This window comes from Asterias rubens, chromosome 17 (genome assembly GCF_902459465.1).
Source record: "Asterias rubens chromosome 17, eAstRub1.3, whole genome shotgun sequence".
NCBI classification, from domain to species: Eukaryota; Metazoa; Echinodermata; class Asteroidea; order Forcipulatida; family Asteriidae; genus Asterias; species Asterias rubens.
In genome coordinates this window covers 5,776,291-5,792,885 of record NC_047078.1, presented here as the reverse complement: position 1 = coordinate 5,792,885, position 16,595 = coordinate 5,776,291, and the positions used below count along the sequence as shown (strand labels likewise).

Here is a 16,595-nt window from a genome sequence, read left to right as displayed (position 1 = left end):
CCTATCAAAAAGATTTTCCAATGGAGGTGCCCTTTGCAAAATGAAAATGGATGAAATTCCAGGAATTGTTATGAATACTAAATCTTTAACTCATAAATAAAAACAAGGGTTGCACTCATTCAATAGATTCATATTAAAGGCAGTGGACACTATTGGTAAATACTCAAAATTGTTATTAGCATAAAACCTTCCTGGTAACGAGTAATAGGGAGAGGTTGATAGTATAAAACATTGTGAGAAACGACTCCCTCTGAAGTGATGTAGTTTTCGAAAAAGAAGTAACTTTCCCAGAATTTGATTTCGAGACTTCAGGATTAGATTTTTGAGGTCTCAAAATCAAGCATCTGAAAGCACACAACTTCACATGACAAGGGTGTTTTTTCTTTCATTATTATCTCGCAAGGTTGACGACCAATTGAGCTCAAATTTTCACAGGTTTGTTATTTTATGCATATGGTAAGATACACCAAGAGAAGACTGGGCTTTGACAATTACCAATAGTGTCCTGTGTTTTTAAGTAACATTGTGAAAAATTATTCAATTGAATAATTAATTACACTTAAGACTTGTTTTAAAGAGTGGGACGTACAATGTACATGTAGTTGGTAAGACAGAAACCACCAACAATTTAAATTTATAATGTTTCTTCCTCTTTTTCTCTTGCAGTCAAACTCAAACGTCACTTCATGTTCCGCAACCATCTCTGTCTGGTCTTCGAGCTTCTCTCCTACAATCTCTACGACCTTTTGCGAAACACGACCTTCCGCGGTGTGTCGCTGAACCTGACGCGGAAGTTTGCGCAGCAGATGTGCACGGCGCTGTTGTTCTTGGCCACGCCGGAGTTGAACATTATTCACTGCGACCTGAAACCCGAGAATATTCTACTGTGCAATCCAAAGCGTAGTGCAATTAAGATTGTAGACTTTGGGAGCTCGTGTCAACTGGGTCAAAGGGTAAGTGTCAAAGGTTCAATGTCAAAGGTTCAATGTCAAAGGTTAAGGAGTTAATGAAGCTTCTTTGATTTGGCAGATATAGCCCCCATCTCAAGCCTTTACAAACAGAGGCCTAATAGATCGATCCAGTAGGCTCCGCCCACGACGCACGTGTGAGCAAGCACACGTGGGGCTCTCCAATGCCTTTCTGCACAACTCTGCCGCGCGCGCCAAGATAAGCGCACACACATCGGACCTTATTTGTCGGACCTTCGTTGCGTTGTGATTGGTCAATACGCAATGGGGCGGAGCTTAGTGGATCGGTCTATTTCATAGAGCCGCTTCGGCTTAAAAAATAGCTAAGCAGTTCAAAATTAAACCAGAGTATGCTTACCAGCCAAAGTTCCATCTCACATGTGCAATCTTTGAGTGGTATCCTGCTTATTTTTGTTAAGCAGAAAGTTGCTAAGCATAATTCTCTGCTTAAGCAGCTTTATGCTGAAATCTGGGCCCAGTTTCATAGAGCTTCTTAAGCACTAAATTTTGCTTGAACAAAAAATCCTTCCTCAGATTACCGGCCAAGACTCTACTCAATTGTTATGCTGAGTAAACAACAGCTAAATACCAGTCACAAGCAATGTATATGACATGAAATTTTGGCAAGTAACATGTAGGCCTATTAAAATAAGCAAGCTATTTTCGTGCTTTTAAAGCAATTTTTGTGCTTAAGCAGCTCTATAGAATTGCCCCCTGTTAACTTCCACTAACAGTTACACAGTCCCAATTGATAACCATATTTGTTTCATTCTGAATATTGTACATGTAATATGAGTAATCGTGGCATTAGACTGTATGATAAACTCATAAATACAATAATGTTATCCTTGGCATTGGTTCTGACTCCTGACAGTCTGTGGCGTCATCAGAATAGCTCTTTAGTTTCAGAGAGGAGTTCTGTTAAAGTCATTAGCTTGCTCACAATGCCCACAAGAGGGGGCTATTGTCATTTACTGACTAGTGTAGGTGACTACTCTAAAGTGATTGTGTTAACAGTGTGACACTCATAAGGCTCAATTCTCTTTTCCCTTTTCAATCTTAAACTGAGAAAGATTAACGGCAAAACTGGACACTATTGATAATTACTCAAAATAATTTTGAGGAATGGAGAGCTGATGATAGTTTAAAACATTGTGAGAAGTAGCTTGGTTTTTGAGATAGAGGTAATTTCTCACTCAAAATATTTGAATCTGAGAATGACTTCAAGTGTAAAGCCTTTTTTCTCAGTCATCTGAAAGCGCGCACACATTCCTGTAACAAGGGTGTTTTTCCATTCATTTTTTTCTTGCAACTTCAATGACCAACTCGGCCTTAAATTTTCACAGATTTGTTGTTTTATGCACTTGTTGGGATACACCAAGAGAAAATACTGATCTTTGAACAATTACCAAGGGTGTGGTGCTTTTAATGAAACACCAAGCCTACATCCGTATGGACTGTGAAGGGGTAACCCTGTTTCAGCCCTAGGAGTAGGTGGCAACGGCCTCTGGAATAAAATAATTGCAGCCCACATCTTGAAGTGGCTTTTAGGCCTTGTGTGTCTGGCGACTTGCATAAAAAAACAAAAACCTTGTAACAATGTTTTTAAAATCTTACCTCTTTTTTTCCACCTTGCAGATCTACCAGTATATCCAGAGTAGATTCTACCGGTCACCAGAGGTTCTTCTCGGTATCCCGTATGACATGGCAATCGACATGTGGAGTCTAGGGTGTATCCTAGTGGAGATGCACACCGGGGAACCATTGTTCAGCGGCTCCAACGAGGTAAATAAGAAAAAAACAGGGTGTTCTTTTATTCAACGGGTCTGGTGTGGCAGTGGACTCTGTTCCTTCGGAGATTCTGTCCTCCCATGCGTCAAACTGTGTACAAACTTCCTGTGATATAGCGCCCTCTTTTGAACCTTCCTCCTTCAGCCCATGTTCATTTTCCAAATGGGGGACAGATTTCCCAATATTTCAGCAGGACCAGTCAGCTTGTCATATCTCTACCCCGCCGGCTTGGATGCGTTTCAACACTTAACTAGGCAGCTTAAAGCCATAAGACACTTTTGGAACAGGGAAAAAAAAAAAAAAAAAAAGTTCACAGATTTACAAATAACTTACAGGGTTTACAGAAGTTAATGGTGAAAGACTTCTCTTGAAATATTATTCCATGAAATGCTTTACTTTTTGAGAAAACATTAAAACAATAATAAATTCTGGATATCGAGAATTAAGGATTTATTTTAAACACATGTCATGACATGGCGAAACGTGCGGAAAAAAGGGTGGGTTTTCCTGTTACTTTCTCCCGACTCCAATGACCGATTGAGCCTTAATTTTCACAGGTTTGTTATTTTATATATTAGTTGGGATACAAAAAGTGTGGGACTTTGGACAATACTGTTTACCGAAAGTGTCCAATGGCTTTCACTGCCTGAAGATAATTTTGAAAGATCCTCCCAAATTCACCCCCTGAGGCACAATGATGCAGTCCAGTGGAACGTTCCCTAGTCCATTAGATTGAGGCGTGTGCCCACTATGAATGTTATTCTGCACTAGCATTTGCTCTACACTGGAGATGCTACCTTAAAGACACTGGACACTATTGGTAACTGTCAAAGACCAGTCTTCTCACTTGGTGTATCTCAACATATGCATAAAATAACAAACCTGTGAAAATTTTAGCTCAATTGGTCGTCGAAGTTGCAAGATAATAATGAAAGAAAAAACACCCTTGTTACACAAAAGTGTGTGCTTTCAGATGCTTGATTTTGAGAACTCAAAATCTAATACTGAGGTCTCGAAATCAAATTCCTGGAAAATTACTTCTTTCTCGATGACTTTGTTATTTCAGAGGGAGCTGTTTCTCACAATGTGTTATACTATCAACAGCTCCCCATTATTCATTATTTGTAAGGTTTTATGCTAAAAATAATTTTTTGGGAGTAATTACCAATAGTGTCCAGTGTCTTTAACAGTGATAGTAATCTTGTATTTCTTATTTTGTTTGTAGGTGGACCAGATGAATAAGATCATTGAGGTTCTAGGCATGCCTCCTCCACACATTATAGATCAAGCTCCTAAAGCTCACAAGTACTTCATCAAGACGGATAAAGTCTGGGTTCTTAAGAAGACACGAGACGGCAAGAAGGTACAGTACTTTATATTTATTTGTTTCCGGGAGACTTCTCAGCAAATCGCTGTCTTTCAGAGGTGCCCAACAGCTACAAACAAACATTTGTATTAAAATGACCCAGAACACCTCTGACTTGGTTGGGTTTGCCATAACTCTGTTTTCAGTGACTGGCCAGCGGGACCAGTGAGTTTGTCATTTCACTGGTCCTCCTGCTCTTTCACTGGTTCACATTGTTACGAAGTCACATACCAAAATGAAACAACATAACAGAACATTAAAGGGAAGGACCAACAATAGAAATGAATGTAAATGGAGTCAAGTTTAGGAACAAGAAATTAAAGTTATTTAATATAATACCAAATTAGCAACGAAAATTACATACAAAAGACCCCAAGGGGAATTTAAATAAATACATCGAGATAAATATAATTGTGGTGAGAAAATAACGAGAATGAGAGGGACAACTGAGGGGGGGAGGTACCTCCAATAATGGTGAGAATCTAGGCCAGGGTCTAGCGATGATGATGATGATGATGAACCAGCGTGGAGAATCCCAGATGTCATCGAAGACTCAACTCAACGGTAGTGAGGATTGGTGAAGGACATCAATGGGTATGGTAGTGAGCGTTCACTCGGCACCGGCCACACCTCACGGCCGCTGGCCCGCCAGAACATCGTACGCCACCCGGCCTCACGGCTGGAACTCTGGAAACCAAGGCTTAGAATCTGATGATCGACGGCCGAACAGTCCTTTTAAACCAACGATTACTTGAAGGAATTTTAAAGTCCATTCGCAGAAGTGATCAGGGACAATGGGACACAAAACGAAGTTGTAATCGCGACCACCACATACTTATTACATAAGATTACATACTAAATAGGAATTCTTAACACCCTCCCCCTCAGGGTGGAAAAATACGACAATAATGAAGTATTTTTCTGTAGTAATCTCACATTAAAAAAATTTACTTAATTAAAGGATTTCAAATTGAATTGCCAAAATATAAATTACCAATCAAAATAACGATGTAAATACTGTTTGCCATCAAACTAACCGTTATCGATCAATAAATCTCACATTACAAAACTGTGATTTATACAATTCAAATACACAGCAGACTTAATCCTTAAATACCTCATTAAACTTAAATTCTGAAAAATTCATGATCTACTCAAACCATCAGCAATTATGTTCTGTTTGCCTGGGATGTGCTTGAATTCCAAATTATAACCTTGCAACAACAGACTCCACCTCATTAAACGTTGGCTTTTGTTCTTGAACTTATTGAGGTAAGTCAATGGATTGTGATCTGTAAACACAGTAACTGGGAAAGGGCCTGTAACATACACTTCAAAATGTGAAATTGCCAACATGAGACTCAACGTTTCCTTCTCAATTGTTGAGTAATTCTTTTGGTGCTTATTTAATTTCTTCGAGAAATAAATAACTGGATGTTCAACACCTTCGTCATCATCTTGCAATAATGCGGCACCGACGCCAACATCGCTTGCATCAATTACTAACTTAAAAGGTTTGCCAAAATCTGCTGCCATCAAAACTGGTTCAAGGGTCAACACACCTTTCAAATTCTCAAAAGCCGCCTGACAACTTTCTGTCCAGACAAATTTGGTGTTTTTCGCCAACAGATTGGTTAACGGTTCTGCGATATGTGCAAAATTTGAGCAGAATTTACGGTAAAAACCCGTCATGCCAAGAAATCGCATGAGTTCTTTCTTATGTGCTGGCACTTTAAAATCATTGATTGCTTGAACCTTAGCTGCTTTTGGCGAAACCTTTCCTTGACCAACCTCGTGACCTAAATAAGTCACATGAGCTTGACCTATTTCACTTTTCTTCAGATTAACAGTTAGATTAGCATCAGATAATTTATCAAACAATGCTTTTGTTCTAACAACATGATCAGTCCATGTATCAGAATAAATGATAACATCATCTATGTAAGCACCACAACCATCTAAGTCTGAAGTAATTTGATTCATCATTCTTGTGAACGTGCTAGGAGCATTTTTCATGCCAAATGGCATAACATTACACTCAAACAAACCATCGGGAGTTACAAAGGCAGAAATTTCTCTAGCTCTTTGTGTTAATGGCACTTGCCAATACCCTTTCAGAAGGTCGTACTTGCTTACATACTTGGCATGCCCTATTCGATCAATGCACTCATCCAACCGTGGAATGGGATATGAATCAGTTTTGGTAACAGAGTTCACTTTTCTATAATCAATACAAGGACGTTGTGTTCCATCTTCTTTTGGTACTAACACAACTGGTGAACTCCATGGGCTCTGATTAGCATGAGAAATTATGTCATTCTCTAACATGTATGTCACTGCTTTACGAACATACTCAAGTTTGGTCGGATTTAGACGGTATGGGTGTTGTTTGATCGGACTTGCATTTCCAACATCAACATCATGAAATAACATTGAAGTTCTCCCTGGTTTATCTTGGAATATTTGCACATACGATTCCAGAATCTCAACCATTTCATTGTGTTCTAGTTCAGGTAAATGACAAAGTTTACAATCTAGGTTCATTAACACATCAGAATTTTGATTCATGAGAGAACTAGTGACTGACGCAAATCTAACATCTTCGTCGTTTTCATTGTTATCTACAACCTTGTTCTCACTAATCTCTATAGAGGAACACGTCACAACTACAGGTTTGGTCTCAGAAATTCTCTCGTGATATTTCTTTAACATATTCACGTGACAAACCCTTCTAGTTTTCCTACGATCAGGTGTCTTGACAACATAATTGACACTATTGAGTTTTCTCTCAATGATGTATGGGCCGCTAAACTTAGCTCTCAATGGTTCGCCCTGAATTGGTAGCAAAATCAACACCTTTTCTCCAACCTGAAATGATCGTTCCCTAGCGTTCTTATCATACCATGATTTCATTCTTTCTTGAGAATTAGACAGGTTGGACTTAGCCATGTCATATGCTTTATATAGACGATCTTTGAAATAACAAACATACTCTAGCAGGTTAGTTTCTACCTGTGGCTCGGCAAGCCATCTCTCTTTGACCAATTTCAATGGGCCTCTAACCTCGTGTCCATACACAAGTTCAAACGGGCTAAACCCGGTAGATTCGTTTTGTGAATCTCGTGTGGCAAATAACAAGAAATCAATTCCTTTGTCCCAATCCTCTTGATTATCATGACAAAAGGTCTTGAGCATTGTTTTCAAGGTTTGGTGATATCTTTCTAACGCACCTTGTGATTGAGGGTGATAAGCAGATGAAACCATTTGTTCAATACCCAAAGCTTGCATTACTTCACCAAACACTCTACTCATAAAATTGGAACCTTGATCGTGCTGAATTTCTTTCGGAAGTCCCATTCTAGTGAAGAATTTAACTAGAGCGTCAGACACAGATTTGGCAGTAATATTACGCAAAGGAATTGCTTCTGGATATCGGGTACACGCATCCATAATTGTCAAAAGATACATATGACCAGATCTAGTTTTTGGCAAGGGACCCACACAATCAATTATGACCCGATCAAATGGTTGTCCACATGCAGGAATAGGAATAAGTGGTGCAACTTGGATCTTCTGATTTGGTTTTCCCACTACTTGACACGTGTGACATGTCCTGCAAAAGTCGCCGACATCTTGGTACAACTTTGGCCAAAAAAAGTGACACAAGATGCGGTCTTGAGTTTTCCGAACGCCCAAATGGCCTGAAGTGGGTGGTTCGTGGGCTAGTTTCAAAATTTCAGCCCGAAACGGTTTTGGTACCACAATTTGAGTTAAAACTCGCCATTCTTGATCAGCGGGTACCTCGGGGGAACGCCATTTGCGCATTAACACCCCAGAATTTGACCAAAAATAACACACCGGGACTTTTTCAGCCTCTTGTAAACTAAGTGCATCACTAGCTACTTTACGTAACTCTGGGTCACATTCCTGAGCTTTAATTAGTGCATTCTTATTCAATACAAGAGGGACCGAGAGATTAGGATTCGGATTCCTTTCCTCTCGGGAAACTTTGTCATTCAAAGTTTGAAAGAATGTTCCTGCCAGCTTAAAACATTCATCATCATTGGCCCTTAAAATTTCAGATGTGTCCTCGTTTTGTGAGGCACGAACCATTGAACGTGTAGTAACACATGCGGGAAAAATGCCCGGGAATTCATCTGATAAACGCTCTGTGTCTACACTACTATGAGGGACTTCGGTAACCTGTGCACAAGGATTACATTGAACATTAGCCCCTGCAATATCGTTCCCAAGTAAGAACGTAACACACTCTATAGGCAAACTGGGTACTATACCAACTGAGACTGGCCCCGTCATAAAATCTGACTCAAGGTGTATAGTTTTAAGAGGTATTTTCAGAAAACCACCTTCTACACCCCTAATTAGAACACTAGTTTGGCTAGATTCACTTAAGGAAGGGACCACACCTTTAAGCAATAAGGATTGCGCGGCCCCTGTGTCCCTCAAAATCTTAACTTTATGAGAATCAACACCACCATTAACTGAAACACGTCCATGAGACATAAATGCTTCATAACCATTGTTCATTGGCTTTGTTACTTGACTTTCTTCCCCAGTCGCAACTTTAAGAGGAATTTCAACAATGTGATTTTTCTCAACATTGTGTTTTGGAAGGACAACTTCGCCACAAGATTCACTGGCAATAAACGCAATGGGCTTTTCCAGTTGGTCCCTCCGTTTGAAACATCTTTCAAATGTGTGGCCAATTTTGCCACAAAAACTACAAACAGGCCGGTTTTTCCGCCAATGTGGCTTTTCTGAAACCCCGGTGGGATTTTCTTTCCCTTTTGTAGGATCTGACTCTGTTTTAGAGTCACTGGACTGGACAGATTTATCACCAGACCGTTCACTATTCTTCGACCCTTTTGTCGATTTGGAGCGACTGGTGTCATGTCTATTGTCAGAGCCAAATGATTGCTTATGAGTAAGTTCATAATCATCTGCCATTCTGGCAGCTTTCTCTAACTTATTGACATCTCTATCTGCTAGATGTGTTTTTATATCATTGGGAAGACAACTCTTAAATTCTTCCATTAATATCAACTCCCTCATGTTATCAAAACGTTTGTCAATCTCCTTTGATTTGAGCCAACGATCAAAAGCATTAGCTTTCTCCCGTGCAAATTCAACATAAGTTTGCCCATCATTGTTTCTTCGTCTCATTTTCCTGAATTTTTGACGATATGCTTCTGGAACGAGCTCGTATGCTTTTAACACAGTTTGTTTCACTACATCATAATCGCCACTTTGTTCGGAAGACAAGGCAGTGTACACTTCCTTTGCTTTCCCTTCAAAAACAGTATGAAGTAATGTGGTCCAGTATTTTTTTGGCCACTCTAGCTTTTTTGCCAAATCCTCGAATGACGTGAAGTACCGTGTCACTTCCTTGCTATCAAATTTCGGAACGAGTCTAATGTTCTTACCAAAATCAAACCCTGAGTGAGCAACTTTTGTTGAGTTTGAAGATTGAACTTTGGATTCTTTCATTCCTAACTCTTTAAGCTTGAACTCATGTGCCATTTCTTTCTCTCTTAATTCAATCTCCTTGTCTTTAAGTTGTAATTGTAGCTTCAAAAGCTCAGCTTGCTCTTTTGGATCCGCAAATTGTGTTACACTTCCATCACTTTCAATTAAACCATTTGATACTAAAGCATGGCAAACAGTACGGTTTAAATAACTCTTCTTCGCCCCAATGAATACCTTGACTCCAAGAACTTGTGCAACTGCACACAATTGATCTTTGGTTAACTCATCAACAATGTCAACCGTTAAATCGGTTCTGCTTAAGAACTCTTCAGCAGAGTGGAAACTAAATTTCGGTTTCTTTTGGGCTTCCGCCATTTTCGGAAGGTTTCCAAAAATATTGATTAACCGCAAAAATGACACTTGCTAATGGTCTCTTTCCCGGACAAGCCCCCAAATTTCTGTTACGAAGTCACATACCAAAATGAAACAACATAACAGAACATTAAAGGGAAGGACCAACAATAGAAATGAATGTAAATGGAGTCAAGTTTAGGAACAAGAAATTAAAGTTATTTAATATAATACCAAATTAGCAACGAAAATTACATACAAAAGACCCCAAGGGGAATTTAAATAAATACATCGAGATAAATATAATTGTGGTGAGAAAATAACGAGAATGAGAGGGACAACTGAGGGGGGGAGGTACCTCCAATAATGGTGAGAATCTAGGCCAGGGTCTAGCGATGATGATGATGATGATGAACCAGCGTGGAGAATCCCAGATGTCATCGAAGACTCAACTCAACGGTAGTGAGGATTGGTGAAGGACATCAATGGGTATGGTAGTGAGCGTTCACTCGGCACCGGCCACACCTCACGGCCGCTGGCCCGCCAGAACATCGTACGCCACCCGGCCTCACGGCTGGAACTCTGGAAACCAAGGCTTAGAATCTGATGATCGACGGCCGAACAGTCCTTTTAAACCAACGATTACTTGAAGGAATTTTAAAGTCCATTCGCAGAAGTGATCAGGGACAATGGGACACAAAACGAAGTTGTAATCGCGACCACCACATACTTATTACATAAGATTACATACTAAATAGGAATTCTTAACAACATCTTCAATGATACCATGAAGTAATGTGTCTCGATTTAAACAGTATGTTGAGTTTCTTGCTTTCTTAAAACCGGCTCATTGTTTTGTCTTTGTATTTATTTATTTTGTTGCGGACAATTAATATAATGTTCGCTCATTTATTGCATAAGACTGTAGTTTTGTTTGTGTGGTTGCCTAATGGTGAACAAAAAAGTTTTTTTCAGTGGGCTTGGTTGTTGACAAAAGTAGTAGCCGGATGCCATTGTTTAAATCTCATGCATCGGGTGTTAAGATTCATAAACTGTGCTGTTGGTTTCTTCGCTAGTACAGTGATTGAGTTCGCTTTTCTGGGAGTACTTGGCTTCAAGACCAGAATTAATAAATGAAAATTTAAACTATATATTTGGTTTGCGGTAACACCACATGTGTGTATCTACTTGCCAGGTAGAGTTTGTTCTTAGAGAACCGTCTTTCTGTATTCTACTGCCGTGGAGTAGATTTATCGGATGTTAGGGAGACTTCTCAGTTCTGAAAAGAACTGTCCTGCTTTTTAACTACTACCCGGGCGGAAGGTATAGAAAAATTGGCTGGGACTACCACTTGAGCTTACAGGATTGCACTACCGCGGAGTCAAATCTTGAATTGGTCTCAACGTTTCTACTAGCTTGCTCTAGTCATCGTCAGAAGAATGTTAACTATTTCTTCTTCATGTTCTTCTCCCATCAGTACAAGACGCCTGGCTCCAGAAAGCTGCATGATATTCTAGGTGTAGAAACAGGTGGACCTGGTGGTCGGAGGGCAGGTGAATTGGGCCACTCTGTCTCCGATTATCTCAAATTTAAGGACCTCATCATAAGGTAAGTGATCAGGTATTTGGTCAAAAGTTTATCACAAAAAGTTTGTGGTCAAAATAAAACCCAAAGTGTAGAACACAAAGTTCTTTGTTTTAAATAGGCATGTGATTTCTTGGGATTTTTTCTAAGCCTTCAATTTAAAAAAAAAAAAAAAAAAAAAAAACAGTCGCCAAAGGAGAGAGAAAGATTCAACAAATTCTGGTGATTTTTATTTTTTTATTATTTTGTATGCAAGTTGCCCAAAAGGCTAAAAGCCACTCTAGGTTAAGGGCTACAATTCCTCTTAAAAGATGGAAGATCATAGGATGAAGGGAAACATGCACCATGCAAGTAGTTCCAAAGATGTATAGTCCTGTAAGTTCTAGGTGTGGATAAGGGAAACTCAGGCCTTCACAAGTTTTTCAGAAATGTACAAGTTCGTCAAATCTCATGCCTGTTTTCAACTGTGTAAAGATTTGGGGTCAATTTTGACCCCAAACATTTTATTTACTCTGTCTTCTTAAAACCACTTTTAAGTTCTTCATTTGCTCATCCTCAATTATTTCAGTGACATTAATTTACCTGACCTTTGACCCCCAGAATGCTGGAGTACGACCCTGCAGTAAGGATCAAACCTTACTACGCTCTTCAACATTCGTTCTTCAAACGCACTGCGGATGAGAGTACAAACACAAGTAACACCCCGTCTACGAGTCCAGCCATGGACCAGGCTGCCACGCCACCAACCGGAGGAGATGCTTCATCAGGGTCAAGTTCAGGTTAGGAATCTTGCTTTTAAACTCCTTTGTAAAGTTTTTGCTACTTTGTCGCGGCCGAGCGGAGAAGAACACCATACTCAAGCGCTGGTGTTTCTGATCAGCAGAGTGTGAGTTCGAGTCCTGGTCGTGGCACTTGTGTCCTTAATGGGTTTCGATATCTTTTATAGATCAAGTTTTTGGCCACGACATGAACCCCCACTCATTGTGAATGAAGATGTGTGGGATATAATGTACCTATAGAAGTTTCAGCTTTATTAGTTGTCAAGTATTTGAGAGAAAAAAAGTGAAAATCACAGAGCAATGTGGCATGCTATCGCCGAGCGGATTAGAGCACCTAACTTCTGATCAGCAGAGTGTGGGTTAAGTTCTGTTTGTGACACTTGTGTCCTAAAGAAAGACACTAAACCATTATTGCTGTGTTTCTGATAGGGCGTAAAACCGTAGTTCCCATGTGTTGTGCAACGCAAATAAATTAACCCAATGCTCTTATCGTAAAGAGAAGGGGTTTGCCCCAGTGTACTTTTTAATCAGCGCATAAAGAACCAAATGTGCGCAGGTAAAGCTGTTTCTTCCTTCCTTTATTCAAGTATATTTTGGTCTTAAATTTTGCAAGTGTAGCATAAACATGGTCCTAAAACTCTTTAGTGTGACTTTTTACAGTGTTCTTGCTCAGTTGTTCATCACTTTTTTCTTGTCTTCTACGTTTTAGGAGGAGCGACTGCAGGCAGTAGAGGGTCTGGATCAGGCTCAGGTGGCCGGGCACGCTCAGATCCTCCCCAGGCAAACACTGCTGGTACCCACCACGGCGGTTCCCATCACGCATTGGGAACGCAGCACACCGCAACAACCGGATCAATGGACTACGAACCCTCATCAACTCAAGGTGTCGCCACGGCAACCTCCTCGCAAACTTGGGCCCCGACGGAGGGCAGTTCTTTCACGGCGGGTGCAGCAAGACTTAACAATAGTGCGCATGGACACTTCCATGGAGGGTATCACACCCACGGACACCTCCGAAAGCAGCACCCGCAGGCGTCGCCGTCGAGCACCACGACGGGTGTGACGCCGAACACCGTCGTGCTGCAGCAATCTCAGAATCCAGTGGTCACTAATTTGTCTTCCGGTGGAGCACCGCACGTGCATTACACGCCCTCGGACTCAACGACGAGCACGGGCTACATGTATCATGGACAGTTGGACTGCACGCAGAGCGGATCCATGAATATGCAATTAGCGGGTTACGGTGGCAACACCCACTCCCTACTCGGTGGGAGTCACACGCAAACGAGTAACCCACATTTACACGGACAGAGCGCGACGAACGCTAATATTAACTATGCCGCGGCAGTGAGCACGGCACCCTATGGGTATACACTAACGGCACAGACGGCAGTCAATCCAACGCTAGTGACAACGCAACCACCAACGAGGCAGGGCGATGAGTCGCCAATGGTTGGGGTCGTCCAGCAAAGTCCGGTTGTTAGCCACTGACCACAGTGACGAAGCCGTTTTATACTCGTTGAGCACTCACTGTGGACGGTAACACGTACAGGAAGCGGTGGACCAGACTCTGTGTGTTGTGGAAGATTCAAAGGATTTGGGATGGATCCACGTTGTAGTAGCACCTCATGAGATGTTTGAGATGCAATGAGTAGGCGTCTTGAGGTGAGGTTACTCAACTGAGAGACGATGACGCAACGAGTATGATTCGGCCTCTAGTCTGTAAAGTGACAATTTTTTTTAGCTAGACCACGATGTAGATAAAGGAAACTGTTCTTTTTGATCAAATTGGTTTTTTTTAAAGAATGGGCTTTGTGTGGATTCTCCGTAGACCGATGATCAGCCTTCTTCCCCCCCCCCCAAAAAAAACCCTCCCTTTTCTCAATGCCTGGTGATATTCCTACATTCCCCCTCGAAATATGCATGGAAGATTCCTCCCGGGCCTCTCGGTCCCTCTGACTGTGAAGCACCCCTTAAGTGGTAAATAGGATGAGCCAGTTTACTGGTTTGATGGACTATCTGAAGCCTTCCTCGTTGTAAGTTTGCTGTGATTTCCCCTCTCTGGTGTTTATACAAAAAACACCCCTCTATGATAAGTGCAACAGCCCAAGATCTTGCAGAGTGGATCTGTTTCAATCCTTTTCCATTGTGAATGTATGGGTGAGTTTGTTTCCTGCTTTAATATGATGAAATAAAAACAATTTATTCAACTAGTCTACTTTGTGATTATAGTCAGACATCATGTGAGCGCCCAATCGCCGCCTCACGTTACCATGGAAATAACATCCTTTTTTATTGCCTGTTACCGTGGAAATGACATGAACATGCTGTGTATGTTACCATGGAAATAATATCCAACCGTGCATAGTCGGGTACGCTAGCAGCGACATCTTGCTACGGTGCAAGTTGCCATGGAAATGACAATGTTTAACAACAAATCAACTACTGGAATAGAGTCTTCTGTGATAGGTGATTTACGAGAGACTTTCAAGTTTACAGCATGTTAAATGATTTGTGATTGCGTCAGAGACTTTCACCAAGCAAGCAAGGAAAAAGTCTTGGATTCAAATAACTCTCAAATCTCGGACAACTTCTGAACTACTTCTAATCTGACTTTTACTTGGAACTTTTAAATGAAGTCTAATCATTCTTCTCGACGAGCAAGTGTTTCTTTGTCTCTGGATCTGAGAATAACGTTAACGGCCTGTTTAAAATTTAGTCTGGTGCTCATAATGTGGTTTACTCCTACCTTGTGATGGTTACCACGTCCATTAGGAACTGGACAAGGATGGCTGACAGTCAACATTCACTCAAGATGGAAAGAAAGAAACTGCAACAGATGCAAAGATAAGATCCAGTTTGGCCATGCCTTGCATTGCCATAGCAACAGAATAACATGTAAAATAGCTGTGTATAGAATTTTTTCAAAAAGGCAACACAATCTCCAGGTCATGGGGATCGTAATTTTTAAAAGAATCATGTGATAATGCTGCCTGTTACCATGACGATGGCCACATTATGTTTCACTCATAATTCGGTTTTTAAATTCTGAACGCTACTTCCCAAAATATGAAACCGTTTGGGCTAAAGTCTTCTCTCTCACATCTTAAGAAAACAAGTCACTTTTTGAAAGTTTTTGAAATAAATGATGCTGCAGTCAAACAAAACAAAACTACACAAAGAAATGTAGAAACTATTCTGCAGTGGCTGCAGAATTATTTTGATGTTGAACTTATGTGGATATTCTGCATTAAACAGTGTACAGAATTCAGACAATGTTCTGTATGGATCTTCAGTGTATTGTATGTGCAGAGTTTTGCAAAAGAACGCACTGCCCAGTGTACATGCATTCTGCATTATACCATGGAGGTAGAACAGTCTACAGAATGCAGACAGTGTTCTGTATGGATCATAAGTTACTGCAGTGTAATCTGCAGAGTTTTGCCCAAAAAACATCCACTGCAGAACACTGCGGCCAGTGTACATGCATGGCTTTACTACAGTGTTTCTGTTGAAATTCATTTCATGATTTGATTGAAATTCTTTAGCCCCAAATGTTTCATGACCACCCAAAAACAAAATCCACTTTTATTAGTTTGTTTATGTTTATTATGTGCTTTTTTACTTTTTTTTCTCCTTCTGAAATGCTCTAAGTTCTGTTTTAATTTTGTTTTAGTGTAAGATTTTAAATCCTAGGCTGTTCAGATGCGAGAAACTTGAGGTGCTGCAGGGTGCTGTAGCAAGTTTCTGGTATTTGTCGGTGTGTTTTGACATGGTCTGAATTAGCGGCTCTGGCTTTAATAAGCATCACAGGAGCATGTGTTGAAGTATAGGAGGCCCATAGCAACAGCCTTAGCAACAGCCGCAGCCGCCAATTCAGACATAGCCTATACATGGGGTGCGCTTCGGCGGTTGTAACCAATGACTGGTCATTGGTCAGTGGTTATTAGCCAATGGCCAATTCAACCAAAACAGTTTTCGGCTACGGCTGCGAAAACACACCCCTGTTATATTTGTATCTAAGTCACTTGAACAATGGCATTATGGGAAGAGTGCAAGGAATTATGGGTACAGTGTATCACTGCAGCCAGTTCGTTATGGTAATTTTTTTTGTAAATGGGGAAACAGGATTGGTCAATTGAAAACAAAAATGACTTCTAAAGGTTGTTTTGTAACACGCAGAATTTGAAACTGTGCAAAAATGTACAGAATGTTGTTGTATTCGCAATTGTCAACCCCCAAAAATACTTGCTAAACGGCGTAGCCATT

General features: G+C 40.6%; 1 protein-coding gene across 1 annotated transcript in view; it reads left to right on the top strand.

Annotated features, from left to right (window-relative positions):
* The window catches only part of LOC117301853 (dual specificity tyrosine-phosphorylation-regulated kinase 1B-like), a 49,438-nt gene extending 33,089 nt beyond the window's left edge, over positions 1 to 16,349 (top strand). The window contains exons 5-10 of the mRNA XM_033785845.1: positions 667 to 953; positions 2,607 to 2,753; positions 3,985 to 4,122; positions 11,441 to 11,571; positions 12,148 to 12,326; positions 13,036 to 16,349. Coding sequence (XP_033641736.1) covers positions 667 to 953; positions 2,607 to 2,753; positions 3,985 to 4,122; positions 11,441 to 11,571; positions 12,148 to 12,326; positions 13,036 to 13,817 — 1,664 coding nt within the window. The 3' untranslated portion in view covers positions 13,818 to 16,349. The remainder of the gene's footprint in view (positions 1 to 666; positions 954 to 2,606; positions 2,754 to 3,984; positions 4,123 to 11,440; positions 11,572 to 12,147; positions 12,327 to 13,035) is intronic.
* Positions 16,350 to 16,595: the final 246 nt, after the last annotated feature.